Source organism: Urtica dioica, chromosome 8 (genome assembly GCF_054948205.1).
Source record: "Urtica dioica subsp. dioica isolate 48M chromosome 8, U.dioica_male_clone48M_v1_H2, whole genome shotgun sequence".
Lineage (NCBI taxonomy): Eukaryota > Viridiplantae > Streptophyta > Magnoliopsida > Rosales > Urticaceae > Urtica > Urtica dioica.
The window spans coordinates 32819501-32836965 of record NC_142763.1 but is presented as its reverse complement, the minus strand read 5'-3'; the positions used below and the strand labels follow the sequence as shown (position 1 = coordinate 32836965).

Genomic DNA, 17465 nt, shown 5'->3' with positions numbered 1-17465 from the left:
GACAATTTACCAAAACATTTACTAAAGGTTGGCTAAATAGCAAATCATACATGTAAGTATGTCTATATATGTACTGGACCATTTTTAAAGTGACGGATGTTATTGTTATTATTATTATTATTATTATTATTATTGTTATTATTATTATTGTTATTATTGTTATTATTATTGTTATTGTTATTATTATTGTTATTATTATTATTATTGTTATTATTATTATTATTATTATTATTATTATTATTATTATTGTTATTATTATTATTATTATTGTTATTATTATTATTATTATTATTGTTATTATTATTGTTATTATTATTATTATTGTTATTATTATTATTGTTATTATTATTATTATTATTATTATTATTATTATTATTATTATTATTATTATTATTATTATTATTATTATTATTGTCTTCATTTCGCACCTTTCTTGAATCCAAATAAGTTGCTGTGAATTTTCATTATTACTTCCGGGCAAGGCTTAATCCCCTTGATATCAATTATAAACTTATTACTATACCATTTTAATCTAGCATAGTGACAGAAGAGAAGAGAATTTATATTATCAATATCTTTTTCATTTGTAACAATCTCATAATTATTCATTAATCTCTACACAAGTCTGTAATAATAAAAAATAACCAAATGCATGCAAGTCTCACGAGTCTTAGCTATATATAGAGCTAGTCTTCATCCCGAAAGATATATATAACTTTATTGACTTAATTATTTCAACTCCAAAACCAAAAACAACGACCATACGAGATACGCGCAAAATTCAAAACAAAAGGTATCTATAAGAAATCAAAACATAACGAAATTATAATTATTGGAAGGCATACTCCTATAATCCATGTGTTTATTACTTTTTAGCTGCTTAATTATGTGTACTACGCCAAGGACGAATAAGTGGCATGACCGAGAATTTCATGAGTCCAACTTTGCAGTGATAGCCGTTGCTTTCGCCGCAAGCAAAATAGTAGGGCTTCCATTTTTTGAGCACAAACTCAAAACCGTCACCCATTCCTTGAGTCGCGTTGGCCAATCTCACGGCCTTTTTCAGATCGCAATTCACAAAACTCTTGTAATCTGGAAGCTGGTACACGCTGTGGGGGTGTGAGTCTTTCCCGACCGGAGGGTCGTACTTGAAAACTGTGCAACAAAATCAATAAAAATATTATTGAGAAAGCGAGCCAATACTCAACATGTCCAATTGGTTTTTGAGATTAAACATCCTGAATTCTGTGATTTTTTATTTATTTTAACCCATTTACAAACACACATTATTTTATCTTCTAATTTGGTATTTCGTTAATATATGATATGGATGGTAATGTATTCCAAAATTGCTTTATTTGCTTTATAAAGTCACAGAGATGACTGAATTCGTAAAACAAAAATTAAAATATATACGATAAAATTTTACTTAAACATACAAGAATTAGATAAAACGAAATTGGCAAAAAAAAAAGGAAAAAATAAAACAAATAATTAGCAAACTAGTCATATTTACACTTTTAAATTGGTATTTAGTCAACTTTTAATAAATATTTAGCAAATAACCACGTCCATGTATTTACATCTATAATATATATGACTAAAACATTCCATGTATAATGACACTAGCTGTGCAGAAAATAAAATGACGTATTTTAATTATTTACAAGTATAAATACGTGGACGTGGTTATTTATCAAATATTTACTAAAAGTTGGTTAAATAGTAATTTTAAATTGTAAATATGACTATATGCCTAATTAATGAACCAAAATAAAAAAAGGAAGATATGGAATCAAATGTGTCACTACTCGATATGAAGATATAATAATAATAATAATAATAATAATAATAATAATGCATCTTACCTAGGATGTCATTAAGGTAAAACGGGCCATGGTTGTAAGTCCAATTAGCGTAGCTAAAGTTGAAGCGCCAATGTTCTGAATCGCCAACAACGATTTTGTTGAGATTTTGAGGAGTTTGGGTGGTGTTGTTCAAATGGTGGTGATGGGACCACCAAGTCCAACCACGGTGCTTTGTACGCCAGTCCGTGTAATTAAACCCGAACCGCCAATCTCGATTCGCCATAGAGCTCACGATCATGGTAGCCAAAAGCAACACGGCCAAAGAAGCGGCCATTGAACTACGTGCCATGATTACTCACTCAATTGATTGACAATATATAAGGTTTATGGTTCGTAGCAGAAATGTTGGTGTTGAGAGAGAATTAAAGAAAATGGGCTCTTATATAGGCAGTTTGGAAGTTGAATATGTAAATTATTAGTGCAAATGGCCAAATTTTTGACTATTTGGTCTGGATTGGAATGGTGTAGCAGTGTGAGTAAAGAGACCGAATATATGTTGTTGAATTTTAATCTAACCTAATGTAAAAGACTATATATAAATCTCCTTCAAGAGTCAACCAGGCTAGTTTAGTATTATTGCACATACTGTTGAAGTTATTTTCTTGTTTAATTGTTTGAGATCTTGATCTAATATTTGAGCAGCGCCTCTTAATCATTTGCTACGTGTTATTAGACGTGATAGAAAATAAGACTGTATCGTATAGAAAATCTTTGATAAGTTATCTGTATAATTTATTCAAACCTTTTATTTTAAAATTCTAACCAAATTATAATTCAAACTAATAACAGAACGCATGTGTCTAAACACCTACATGAGCTCTGTTATATGCATGTTAAATATATAACTAGATTATAATTTGAATGGAAGGTATAATCATATTTCACACCATGAATTTCTGGCACTCAAATATACTGAAGGATGTGTAATAAGGCGCAATAATACATAAAAGCCCTTGTAACACATATTATGCCATTAATATCACTATTAGGGGTTTTATTAGCTCAGAAGAAATTATATAATATCAATTCAACGTTAATATAATAGTAAAACATATGTATACATTTATTAAATATAGAAGGGACCCTTGGGAAAACAAGAACCATATTGCATTTGCATAGACTAAATTTTCATGAAAAGCCAGATTAACATTTTTTTAACTTCGAAAGTTGTACACTTTCGTAGAAAATATCAAAAGAACAATTTGAAAACGCGTAAAAAGTACTAATTTAAACATGAGCCATTGCCATAAAAAAATGTGTGTTAGTAACTGAATTGGGAATGACCCTAAAAAGTTAGTGGGAAATTAAAAAAGCATACACGAGGTGTGTTCTCACATGCCTCATTCGTTACCTATAGCTTACGGTGGTATTGACGTCCGCTTTATAAAAATATTTTGTTTTCATTATATCTCCCTTTTAATCATTTTTGTTTATTAAGCATGATACCAATTTATTACCTGAAAGGTAGAGGAAAGTATGAGATCGGAGTATAGACATATAGATGGAGAATACCTGAATTTTAGACACTCAAATTTATAGTTATTAAAAGTGTGGGTTCCATCTAAAATCAAGCTTGGTAATTAGAGAAGTAACCCATAAGTCTTATAAAGAGCCCAGGATCGTAATATCCAGTCGATGTGAGACTATCCTGATACACCCCCTCACGGGCACAGACACAGGCACACATTGGCACATGCACTGGAAGCGTGAAGTATAGGCCCGATCAGATAGCCCACAACCGAGAATGAGCCCCGCTCTGATACCATCTTAAAGGTTTGGGGTTCTATCTAAATCCCAGCTTGGTAATTAGAGAAGTAACCCACAAGCCTTAGAAAGAGCCCAGGATCGTAATACCCAGTCGATGTGGGACTATCCTGATAATAGTCATCTCGTAAGCAATTTTCATAAACTACTGCTTTTTTTTATGTCTAATATATTAATATTTTTCTCATCTATGATTTTTGTTGGAATAAAAGTATTAAATTGCATTTAATACTTTGTGAGTGGTTGATTTGTGGATTAGATTTGAGTGGGGGCTACTCATCGGAATTGATTAATTCTTGCGTATTTTTATTCCTCGTTGCAACGATATAAGATTTATTTGCCAAAATTAATGTTATATTGAATGAGAAATTGATGCTCAAAGTCTATTGGAAAATACCAATGATTGTGAAGGAAATATAAAAATTGTTGTGGTTGAGAGTGCTCTTACAAGAGTCTCACATGGAAGAGATATATGGACTTAGTATGAGCTTATGTACCAAATTTGGTCAAAACAATTCGAGTTCCCAAGGGTGCACGTGACCTAGTTTTGTAGAGGGACAAGGACTTAGGGAAACCCAAATCCACCACACACGCGCCGCTGTCCGGTCGGGTTGTGCCTAATTCCTAAACTTTTTTCTTTCGATATTATTTTTTATTCTAATACAATAATTTTTTTTGGTATTAAACAATTTTACTACGGTTTGAATGAAACATTAGCGTGCATGTGAACGTTTTGGTCTTAATACCGTGCACTAATTGCAACGGTTTGAATGGTTGTAACAATGCAATGAAGGCTAAACGTGCTATTATGGACGGGAATTAAGGAGCCTTAATGACTATAAACGTTGACTAAAATATTTGTAACCGAATTGTTTGGCTCTCCTATAAAAGAGACATTTGCTTCTCATTCGAACAAATCAACACCGAAAGCAAGTTTTTCTTAGCTTCCTCTCTCCCTCTCTGAAATTGCTTGTTTTCTTTATAGTCCGGTGGTAGTTTTTAGACTGTGGTTCTAGTTCACCGAAGTCAAGCATTGTGGTGCAAAGCTTGCCTTGTTCCGTCGTTGTATCATGGGAGGTTTTCGCTCAAATAATCCGGCACCCATGGGAGGGCGTTAAAAAGCTTAATGGAAACCATCCAACGGACCTCGACGTTTTTACATCACTACTTCTTGTGTTCATACTGGTTAAAGTTTACCTGATTTTGTATTTTTATTTCTTTTGTCTATTTGTTTTCCATTTTATTTTCTAAAATTGATTTTATTAGTTTTCGAATTTTTATTAAATCTGTCTTTGCTAGGGATGGCAATGGGTACGGGTAAGGCCGGGTACACCTACTCCGTTACCCGTACCCGTTTACCCGGATTTTGAGATGGACCTGGTAACGGAGATACCTGTCGGGTAAGCGGGTTAAAAATATTGGACCCGTTATCCGTTTACCCGGTTTAAAAAAAGGGAAGCGGGTCGGGTAGACCCGCTTACCCGTTTATAAAATAAAAATCTCTCAACAACATAAAGTTTAAAAATAATAAATTTTAGGTGAAAAATATTTAAGTGCCATTACAATATAAAGGACATTAAAATTCAAAATAAATAAATAAAAAATACAAAATAAGTCTTCATTGCAAATTGGATCATCTTCATTGTAAATTTGGTCATTTTCATTGCAACGCTATCACATTGGAATAAGTTATTTAAAAAAAAAAAAAAAAATTGGTTGTAACATATATGAAAGAACCAACTTTTCATTATTCTTATGTATAAAAACAATGTTTAAAATATATCATCTAATTAGGTAAACATATGATTTATTATATTTTTAAATATTTAAAAGTTAACGGGTCGGGTCCCGGGTAACCGGATACGGGATGGCTATTCCGTTACCCGTACCCGGATCCGTTAAAACCTTAACGGGTATTACCCGTTTACCCAAAAAGAACGGGTATTACCCGACTCGAATAAATCGGGTAACGGACCAGAACGCGGGTAACGGATCAAATTGCCATTACTTACAATTTTATTCTACTATTGCTAACAATTTTTATTAAAACAACGGAGCTTCCATTATTAGACAACAGAAAAAAAAAAAATTACATGCATAAAACAACTTTTAATAAAGAATAAATAATTCTCAAATAAATCTAAGACCAAATGAAGAATAACTGTGCCTCAACTTTAGGGAGACAGATGCATACTTTAATTTTGAATACATATTTGGCTCTTTCGAATTATCTTTATTGTTTCCTAAAAAAAAATTAAAAATAAAAAAAGAATTATCTTTGTTGGTTGATGGAAGTTGAAAGACCAAACGAAATGCCACTCATCATGTGAAGAAAAAATTTCTAACAATAGAAATACAACCCAACAGCTTAACGCAAAAAAAAAAGGAAAATAAAATACGAAATAACATTATTAAACAAACAAGAAGAAAAATAATTAAAAGAAATTAAAAATGAAACAAAGGCCTTTTGAAGTGTGCAACGAAACATGATCCACCATAAGAACGCAAACCAAAACGAGGCTGTTGACACCCATCTAACACGGCATGATCGACAACTTTACTTAGAGTTTCTTGAAACAACGTCAGAAAACTGCAACGTAACGACACCTCTGAATTAATTTCACCCGATCATATGGTTTTCGATGACAATCTATATCCTATTGTCGAACCCTTAAATCTACCAACTGAAGACAGTCTACTCCAAGAGGAAGGTGTTTTGTAAAAGCTCGTTCTCCTAGGAATGGACGCCCGCGCCGGCTTGGATTTGATATGAAAATCAAGGTAAGCTTCTTTTTTTATTATATGGTAATAAAATATATGAGATTAAGGCTTTCTTTTGTTTTTGTTATTATTATTGTTATTATGTGATATGCATTTGTTTTAAAAAGAAATCCTTGGTTTGTTTATTGTATAATTTTGTTGTAGGATTTGTGTTTCTGCATTTTTTTTTTAATTATTCATTTAAGTTATGTATAAAAAAATCTCGCAACAAAATCTTCAAGAAAGGAGGTGTAATGGCGGATTTTTTTTTGTTTATTATGCTATTTTTAGGTTTTTCTTTTCGAATAATGTATATGATTTTTCTAAATCTGTATATTTGACAAAGTTAAATAGTGATCGTAGCATTGTTTGTACCATATTAGTGCTTGGTATTGGATCTATAGTTAGTAATATTTGTTGTATTGTGTTTTTTTTTTTTTGAGAAATTTGTTGTATTGTGTTGAAGAGTTTCTGATGAGTTTAAAAAAGAAAAAAAGAAAAAACTCAAAGACGTTGCTCTAAAAGGAGCTGCATCAAAACTATTAACAATGTGTCGCACCAAAAAAATTATAATGATTGAATAACAAAATTTTAGTTTTAGTAGTTAGATTTTTGTACCTTGGTCGAGCATAAAATGTGAAACCCCGGAATTTTTTTTAAATATTGTTGAAATCTTCTTTTTAGTATTTTAGTAGATTTAATATATACGTGTTATATATATATATATATATATATATATATATATATATATATAAGGATAGTGTGTTTGTGATAAGTATATATACATATATATATATATATATATATAGTATGTGCTTGTGATATGTATATATGATATATTGTGTAATCATATGTATATATAATTGTTATATAGTTACATATAATATATAATTAGTGAAGAGTTGGTATATTGGGAATATGTTTATAATATAGGTTATTTATGTATAAATTATATAAAAGTTATAGATTATATATTATATATGGTTTATATATATATATATATATATATATATATATATATAAAAAGTAATATTTAATATATTAAGTTTAGAAGTAGGATTATGATTTGGGCTTTTAGGGTTTAATTAAACCATATATAAGCATCCCATCATTTTCTTTTAACGCTTCTTCTCTGCTCTCCCTCCCATATTTCTCTCTTTGTTTGGAAATTCGTAGCTCTTATTAGGTATGCTTTCTTTTCTATCTGGTTCAGATTCATTGAAAACGGTTTCTTAAAACGCTTGCCTTGGATTCAAAAAGAATGTTTTTGCGTTGATTCTTTTTGGAAACATTAGTTTTAAGTTTCTTCTATCTAAATCTTTAATCGAAAAATATGTTTATAAAATACAGAATATTTTCCGATTATTTTCAAATCAGTGCACAGACCTGAGACCTATTTCCCGGTTTTCAGATTTTAAACGCTTACTGTTGATTCAACAAATTTGGTTTTGCGTTGATTCTTTTTGGAAAAGTTAGGTTTAAATGTCTTCTATCTAAACCTTTAATCGAAAAATATTTTTATCAAATACATAATATTTTCTGATTATTTTCAAAACGGTGCGCAGACAGTTTTTGACAAAAATTTTAAAATTAGATTTAAGCACTTCTTTTATTTTTAATAAATAGTTAAAAAATTATTTTGGCCGTGGTGCCTTTACAAAAAGTGATCAAAATTATGTTTTATACGTACTCAAAGTTTTACAGAAGTTTTTTTTTTCAGAGTTTTAGTTTTTCACCGAAACCCTAATAGCCAAGGGTATTTTGGTAATTTCACTTTGAAAGTCGTTTTTGAAAATTTCCAGAACCTGAGTTGTCTTTAGAACTTCTTCATCAGTAGCTTAATAATATTTTCCCATCGATTATGTTCCGAGCCGCGTAGCTTTTCCGACCCGTTTAATTTTCCCGAAACGTCCTTGACCAACGGTCGTGATTTCTGAAGCGAAGGTGAGAATAATCTCACTACAACACAGATTTGTTCAAAATTAAATATGATGATTGATTGTAGTTTGTTTAAAGCTTTATATGTTATAGATTGTGTTATAGTTTTCATGTTATAGTTTGTTTAAAGCTTTATATGTTTGAGTAGGTTTTTCTTTATTTGATTGTGTGATTGATTGTAGTAGGTGGATTTATGTTTGGTGCAGTGTTAAGTTAAAGTAGATTTGAGAATGTACATGGTTTATATTTTTTTTTTTACTCATGTATTGTATGAGCATATGTTTGAAAGTTTTTATGTACATGTCATATCAGTATGTAATGTTATTTTTTAAAAGTGAAAAGATAAAGATAAGCAAGGGAGTCGTATCGCCTCGAGACACTACTAGAAATATGATATTTAGCTACGGAAGTATTAGCGACAACTTAATCGTCGCTAATCACCCTTTTAGCGACGAATTTATCGTCGTTAATTATTTGGTGCCAAAACTTCTGAAGTTTGGCGGTAAAGATAATTAGCGACGATATTTTCGTCGCTAATTATCGCGAATCGTCGCTAAGTTCGCGGGAAAACAATTAGCGACGATATTATCGTCGCTAATAGTTTGGAATTAATATCGAATTAATTTCGAATTTTAACGAAATTTAAAGAGGGAAAAATCCCCCCAAAATAATTTAAATGAAATGATTTAGCGACGATTTTATCGTCGCTAAATGTGTAAAAAACTATTAGCGACGATAAAATCGTCGCTAAATTCCTGGTTACGAACTGAAAATTTAAGTTCATTTAGCTACGAATTTTAAACATTTAGCGACAATTTAATCGTCGGTAAATGTCTTTAAATACCAGGTCGCGTATCAGTTTCCCCCATTTTCTTCTCCGACCTAAAAATCTTCATTTCTCCAATCTCTCCCAAAAACCCGATTCTCCTCCGACGAACCTCCGTCCTCCCCCGTCGTCCGCCATCGTCCGCCGTCCCCGAAGCTCCGGTAAGTGGCTCTCTCCTCTTGTCTCTCTCTCCTCACGTCTCTCTCTCTCCTTAGATTTGTCTCTCCAAAGCTCGGCGCCGTCCGCTGCCGTCCTCCGCCGTTTCGCCGCCGACGCCGAAGTCCATCTCTCTCTCCTCAGATTTGTCTCTAGAGGTATTAAGGAGAAGTTTCCCGGGCCGAGGCTCTAATGGGGAAATTTCTCGGGCCGAGGCCCTAATAAGTTTAAAAGATAGAGCGAAGTGTGGGACTTTATAACCCCCATCTCTTCGTATCTAAAGTGTACACTGAAGTTGGTACGACTACCCTAGGGGCACCCTGAACTAAAAGTTGTTAGAATCAAGTAAAGAAAGATCAAGTCATCAATTAGTTTTAAAATACTAATAACTAGTTCATGCATTGCATTACTTTTTTTTAGCTTTATATTATTCTCGCTGAACGTAAGATCATCTCTTCGAAAAAAAAATATACGTCTGTGTTGTAGGTAAACATCTTACAAGGAACTGAGCAGGGCGGACTAGCGGCGTCGATAGCGAGAGGTTGGGTCATGGATTCCATTCACGAATTAAGTCTTCCGCTACGAGTTATTAAGAAATAAAGTTTAAAGTTTTGCTTTCGTTATTAAGAAATAAGTCTTCTGCTACGAGTTTTTAAGAAATAATTTTTAAAGGTTTTTATGTTCATTTACGTCGAAGTTTCAAAGAGTTTTATATTTTGGTTAAGATTTAGATTATCGATTTTGTTTTAGTATTTTTTTTTCTGCTATGTTTGGTTTTAAATTCGTATTTTCAATTTTGGTTAAGTACTTCAAATGAAATGTTCGATATGCAATCTTCATATTTTTCTTAAATGCTTTTGTTTCTTTTTAAGATCTTCAAAATTTTAGTTCGCCTTGATTCGATGTGTTTTATAAAAAAAATTCCTCCAAGTTTTCTAAAGAATTTTCTAAAGTTTAAAAAATAAGATAAGTAAGACGGTCCGAAAAGTCGGATCGTCACATAAAATATACTGCTAATTGAAAATGTTCCAGAAGCTGGATTACTTTATTATCTTGCATGAAAGTCGTTATTATTATTTTTATTGTGTACATTAAAAATTAGTTGAAGTGAATTTTCATTTTTATAGTTCCAATTCCAAACAAGCTGGCTTAATCCCACATAATATTAATTATAAATTTACTAAAATATATCAACCTATAGCCTGGTGATATTAATTAACGTCCTTTAAATTTGTAACAATCTCATAATTATTCATTAATTTCTACACTAGTCTGAAATAACGAAAATATACTCATGAATGTTTGAATATATATCATGGTGTACATCTTAATTAGCTAATAGAGCTAGTCTTCAGCGCGCCCGAAAGATATCACCTTATTGACTTACATATTTCAACTCCTAAACCAAACGAACGATCATAAAAATTAAAAAAAAAGGTACATATGAGAAATCAAAATATAACGAAATTAGTACTGATAATAAATGGAAATTAATGCATTGTCTTCATTAATATTATAGATTATTTTGATTTGATTAAACTTAGGTCGTAACCAAAATTTAATGTAATTTTGGTTTTTTTTTATGTGAAAAAGATGAAGAGAGAGAGAGAGAGAGAGAGAGAGAGAGAGAGAGAGAGAGAAATAATGTGTCAAATATCTCGTGTCCGGAGCTTTTATTATAGATTATTTTGATTTTATTTTATTTCCATGATAGCATAGCGATCAACTGAAGGATAAAAAGATTGATCACTGCGGGAGATTTGCAAGTTGACTTGTAAAATTTTGGACATTCAACAGTGTAATTTAGTTATACACTAATATTTTTATATGATTAATTAAAACTAGACGTGGGTTCTCAACAAAACAAAAAATGGGTAAATGGACGGTGAAGAACAAAGAAAAGAAGATTAAAAATAAGAGAGTACCTGGTCATCTTGATGCTCCTCCGTGGCCCCAAAAAGTTTGTAGAGTGAAATTCTCATTTAATGGTAGAGAAAGAGAAGCAGAAATTCAAGAGAGAAGAGACAGGGTTATCTCCTTCAACGGAAATGCAAAGGGCTTGAACACTTTTCGGAATCACTAGAACGCCGGTGGAAGCTCGTTGGAATCACTTGGAGACGTTGGAAATGGTCGGAACTCGGTGGAGTGGGTTAAAGAGAGAGATGAATGGGTTTGAAATGAGAGAGGAAAAGGGTTATTTAAATTTTAAGGGTATCTTTAAAAGAGTCCGAGACACACAACGTGTAGCTTGTTTTACGGTATTGCCGAGAGAGAGAGAGAGAGAGAGAGAGAGAGAGAGAGAGAGAGTGAGAACGCCTAGAGTAGGGGGAGTCTAGTGGTGTAGGCTCTGCAAAAAAATAAATAAATAAAACCACCACTTGACCTACTGGACACGTGGCTGATTTAAAAATATTCAACAAAACACAAATATCTCAACGGGCACCTTGTAACATTTGGTATTGGATCTATAGTTAGTAATATTTGTTGTATTGAGTTGAAGAGTTTCTGGTGAGTTAAAAAAAAAAGACGTTGCTCTAAAAGGAGCTGCATCAAAACTATTAACAACGTGTCTCACCACAAAAATAATAATGATTGAATAACAAAATTTTAATTTTAGTAGTTAGATTTTTGTACCTTGGTCGAGCATAAAATATTCAGCTAATTGAAAATGTTCCAGAAGCTGGATTACTGTATTATCTTGGATGAAAGTCGTTATTATTATTATTGTGTACATTAAAAATTAGTTGAAGTGAATTTGCATTTTTATAGTTCCAATTCCAAACAAGGCTTAATCCCCCATAATATTAATTATAAATTTACTAAAAATATATCAACCTATAGCATGGTGATATTAATTAACGTCCTTTAAATTTGTAAAAATCTCATAATTATTCATTAATTTCTACACTAGTCTGAAATAACGAAAATATACTCATGAATGTTTGAATATATATCACGGTGTACATCTTAATTAGCTAATAGAGCTAGTCTTCAGCCCGAAAGATATCACCTTATTGACTTACATATTTCAACTCCTAAACCAAAAGAACGATCATAAAAATTAAAAAAAAAACAAAAACAAAAAAGGTACATATGAGAAATTAAAATATAACGAAATTAGTACTGATAATAAATGGAAATTAATGCATTGTCTTCATTAATATTATAGATTATTTTGATTTGATTAAACTTAGGTCGTAACCAAAATTTAATGTAATTTTGGTTTTTTTATGTGAAAAAGATGAAGAGAGAGAGAGAGAGAGAGAGAAAGAGAGAGAGAGAGAGAGAGAGAGAGAGAGAGAGAGAAATAGTGTGTCAAATATCTCGTGTCCGGAGCTTTTATTATAGATTATTTTGATTTTATTTTATTTCCAGGATAGCATAGCGATCAACTGAAGGATAAAAAGATTGATCACTGCAGGAGATTTGCAAGTTGACTTGTAAAATTTTGGACATTCAACAGTGTAATTTAGTTATACACTAATATTTTTATATGATTAATTAAAACTAGACGTGGGTTCTCAACAAAACAAAAAATGGGTAAATGGACGGTGAAGAACAAAGAAAAGAAGATTAAAAATAAGAGAGTACCTGGTCATCTTGATGCTCCTCCGTGGCCCCAAAAAGTTTGTAGAGTGAAATTCTCATTTAATGGTAGAGAAAGAGAAGCAGAAATTCAAGAGAGAAGAGACAGGGTTATCTCCTTCAACGGAAATGCAAAGGGCTTGAACACTTTTCGGAATCACTAGAACGCCGGTGGAAGCTCGTTGGAATCACTTGGAGACGTTGGAAATGGTCGGAACTCGGTGGAGTGGGTTAAAGAGAGAGATGAATGGGTTTGAAATGAGAGAGGAAAAGGGTTATTTAAATTTTAAGGGTATCTTTAAAAGAGTCCGAGACACACAACGTGTAGCTTGTTTTACGGTATTGCCGAGAGAGAGAGAGAGAGAGAGAGAGAGAGAGAGAGAGAGAGAGAGAGAGAGAGTGAGAACGCCTAGAGTAGGGGGAGTCTAGTGGTGTAGGCTCTGCAAAAAAATAAATAAATAAAACCACCACTTGACCTACTGGACACGTGGCTGATTTAAAAATATTCAACAAAACACAAATATCTCAACGGGCACCTTGTAACATTTGGTATTGGATCTATAGTTAGTAATATTTGTTGTATTGAGTTGAAGAGTTTCTGGTGAGTTAAAAAAAAAAGACGTTGCTCTAAAAGGAGCTGCATCAAAACTATTAACAACGTGTCTCACCACAAAAATAATAATGATTGAATAACAAAATTTTAATTTTAGTAGTTAGATTTTTGTACCTTGGTCGAGCATAAAATATTCAGCTAATTGAAAATGTTCCAGAAGCTGGATTACTGTATTATCTTGGATGAAAGTCGTTATTATTATTATTGTGTACATTAAAAATTAGTTGAAGTGAATTTGCATTTTTATAGTTCCAATTCCAAACAAGGCTTAATCCCCCATAATATTAATTATAAATTTACTAAAAATATATCAACCTATAGCATGGTGATATTAATTAACGTCCTTTAAATTTGTAAAAATCTCATAATTATTCATTAATTTCTACACTAGTCTGAAATAACGAAAATATACTCATGAATGTTTGAATATATATCACGGTGTACATCTTAATTAGCTAATAGAGCTAGTCTTCAGCCCGAAAGATATCACCTTATTGACTTACATATTTCAACTCCTAAACCAAAAGAACGATCATAAAAATTAAAAAAAAAACAAAAACAAAAAAGGTACATATGAGAAATTAAAATATAACGAAATTAGTACTGATAATAAATGGAAATTAATGCATTGTCTTCATTAATATTATAGATTATTTTGATTTGATTAAACTTAGGTCGTAACCAAAATTTAATGTAATTTTGGTTTTTTTATGTGAAAAAGATGAAGAGAGAGAGAGAGAGAGAGAAAGAGAGAGAGAGAGAGAGAGAGAGAGAGAGAGAGAGAAATAGTGTGTCAAATATCTCGTGTCCGGAGCTTTTATTATAGATTATTTTGATTTTATTTTATTTCCAGGATAGCATAGCGATCAACTGAAGGATAAAAAGATTGATCACTGCAGGAGATTTGCAAGTTGACTTGTAAAATTTTGGACATTCAACAGTGTAATTTAGTTATACACTAATATTTTTATATGATTAATTAAAACTAGACGTGGGTTCTCAACAAAACAAAAAATGGGTAAATGGACGGTGAAGAACAAAGAAAAGAAGATTAAAAATAAGAGAGTACCTGGTCATCTTGATGCTCCTCCGTGGCCCCAAAAAGTTTGTAGAGTGAAATTCTCATTTAATGGTAGAGAAAGAGAAGCAGAAATTCAAGAGAGAAGAGACAGGGTTATCTCCTTCAACGGAAATGCAAAGGGCTTGAACACTTTTCGGAATCACTAGAACGCCGGTGGAAGCTCGTTGGAATCACTTGGAGACGTTGGAAATGGTCGGAACTCGGTGGAGTGGGTTAAAGAGAGAGATGAATGGGTTTGAAATGAGAGAGGAAAAGGGTTATTTAAATTTTAAGGGTATCTTTAAAAGAGTCCGAGACACACAACGTGTAGCTTGTTTTACGGTATTGCCGAGAGAGAGAGAGAGAGAGAGAGAGAGAGAGAGAGAGAGAGAGAGTGAGAACGCCTAGAGTAGGGGGAGTCTAGTGGTGTAGGCTCTGCAAAAAAATAAATAAATAAAACCACCACTTGACCTACTGGACACGTGGCTGATTTAAAAATATTCAACAAAACACAAATATCTCAACGGGCACCTTGTAACATTTGGTATTGGATCTATAGTTAGTAATATTTGTTGTATTGAGTTGAAGAGTTTCTGGTGAGTTAAAAAAAAAAGACGTTGCTCTAAAAGGAGCTGCATCAAAACTATTAACAACGTGTCTCACCACAAAAATAATAATGATTGAATAACAAAATTTTAATTTTAGTAGTTAGATTTTTGTACCTTGGTCGAGCATAAAATATTCAGCTAATTGAAAATGTTCCAGAAGCTGGATTACTGTATTATCTTGGATGAAAGTCGTTATTATTATTATTGTGTACATTAAAAATTAGTTGAAGTGAATTTGCATTTTTATAGTTCCAATTCCAAACAAGGCTTAATCCCCCATAATATTAATTATAAATTTACTAAAAATATATCAACCTATAGCATGGTGATATTAATTAACGTCCTTTAAATTTGTAAAAATCTCATAATTATTCATTAATTTCTACACTAGTCTGAAATAACGAAAATATACTCATGAATGTTTGAATATATATCACGGTGTACATCTTAATTAGCTAATAGAGCTAGTCTTCAGCCCGAAAGATATCACCTTATTGACTTACATATTTCAACTCCTAAACCAAAAGAACGATCATAAAAATTAAAAAAAAAAAACAAAAACAAAAAAGGTACATATGAGAAATTAAAATATAACGAAATTAGTACTGATAATAAATGGAAATTAATGCATTGTCTTCATTAATATTATAGATTATTTTGATTTGATTAAACTTAGGTCGTAACCAAAATTTAATGTAATTTTGGTTTTTTTATGTGAAAAAGATGAAGAGAGAGAGAGAGAGAGAAAGAGAGAGAGAGAGAGAGAGAGAGAGAGAGAGAGAGAGAGAAATAGTGTGTCAAATATCTCGTGTCCGGAGCTTTTATTATAGATTATTTTGATTTTATTTTATTTCCATGATAGCATAGCGATCAACTGAAGGATAAAAAGATTGATCACTGCAGGAGATTTGCAAGTTGACTTGTAAAATTTTGGACATTCAACAGTGTAATTTAGTTATACACTAATATTTTTATATGATTAATTAAAACTAGACGTACTCAACAAAACAAAAAATGGGTAAATGGAAGGTGAAGAACAAAGAAAAGAAGATTAAAAATAAGAAAGTACCTGGTCATCTTGATGCTCTAATTTAGTGGCCCCAAAAAGTTTGTAGAGAGAGTTTGTGGAGTGAAATTCTCAATTAATGGTAGAGAAAGAGAAGCAGAAATTCAAGAGAGAAGAGACAGGGTTCTCTCCTTCAACGGAAATGCAAAGGGCTTGAACACTTCTCAGAATCACTAGAACGCCGGTGGAAGCTCGTTGGAATCACTTGGAGACGTTGGAAATGGTCGGAACTCGGTGGAGCGGGTTAAAGAGAGAGATTAAGGGGTTTGAAATGAGAGAGGAAAAGGGTTATTTAAATTTTAAGAGTATCTTTAAAAGAGTCCGAGACACACAACGTGTAGCTTGTTTTACGGTATTGCCAAGAGAGAGAGAGAGAGAGAGAGAGAGAGAGAGAGAGAGAATGTCTAGAGTAGGGGGAGTCTAGTGGTGTAGGCTCTGCAAAAAAATAAATAAATAAAATCACCACTTGACCTGCTGGACACGTGGCTGATTTAAAAATATTCAACAAAACACAAATATCTCAACGGGCACCTTGTAACATTTGGTATTGGATCTATAGTTAGTAATATTTGTTGTATTGAGTTGAAGAATTTCTGGTGAGTTAAAAAAAACGTTGATCTAAAAGGAGCTGCATCAAAACTATTAACAACGTGTCGCACCACAAAAATAATAATGATTGAATAACAAAGTTTTAATCTTAGTAGTTAGATTTTTGTACCTTGGTCGAGCATAAAATATTCAGCTAATTGAAAATGTTCCAGAAGCTGGATTACTGTATTATCTTGGATGAAAGTCGTTATTATTATTATTGTGTACATTAAAAATTAGTTGAAGTGAATTTGCATTTTTATAGTTCCAATTCCAAACAAGGCTTAATCCCCCATGATATTAATTATAAATTTACTAAAATATATCAACCTATAGCCTGGTGATATTAATTACAGTCCTTTAAATTTGTAACAATCTCATAATTATTCATTAATTTCTACACTAGTCTGAAATAACGAAAATATACTCATGAATGTTTGAATATCACGGCGTACATCTTAATTAGCTAATAGAGCTAGTCTTTAGCCCGAAAGATATCACCTTATTGACTTACATATTTCAACTCCTAAACCAAACGAACAATCATAAAAATAAAAAAAAAAAAAAAAAAAAAAAAAGGTAAATATGAGAAATCAAAACATAAAGAAATTAGTACTGATAATTAATGGAAAT

At 31.8% G+C, this 17465-nt stretch overlaps 1 protein-coding gene across 1 annotated transcript; it reads right to left on the bottom strand.

The window, feature by feature from the left end:
* Positions 1-685: 685 nt before the first annotated feature.
* LOC149389308 (uncharacterized) lies at positions 686-2203 on the bottom strand. Its single transcript, XM_089624119.1, has 2 exons — positions 1869-2203; positions 686-1155 (listed from the first exon to the last, which is right to left on the bottom strand). Exons 1-2 carry the CDS (start codon positions 2155-2157, stop codon positions 881-883), a joined length of 564 nt encoding a protein of 187 aa, XP_089480245.1. The 5' UTR covers positions 2158-2203; the 3' UTR covers positions 686-880.
* Positions 2204-17465: the final 15262 nt, after the last annotated feature.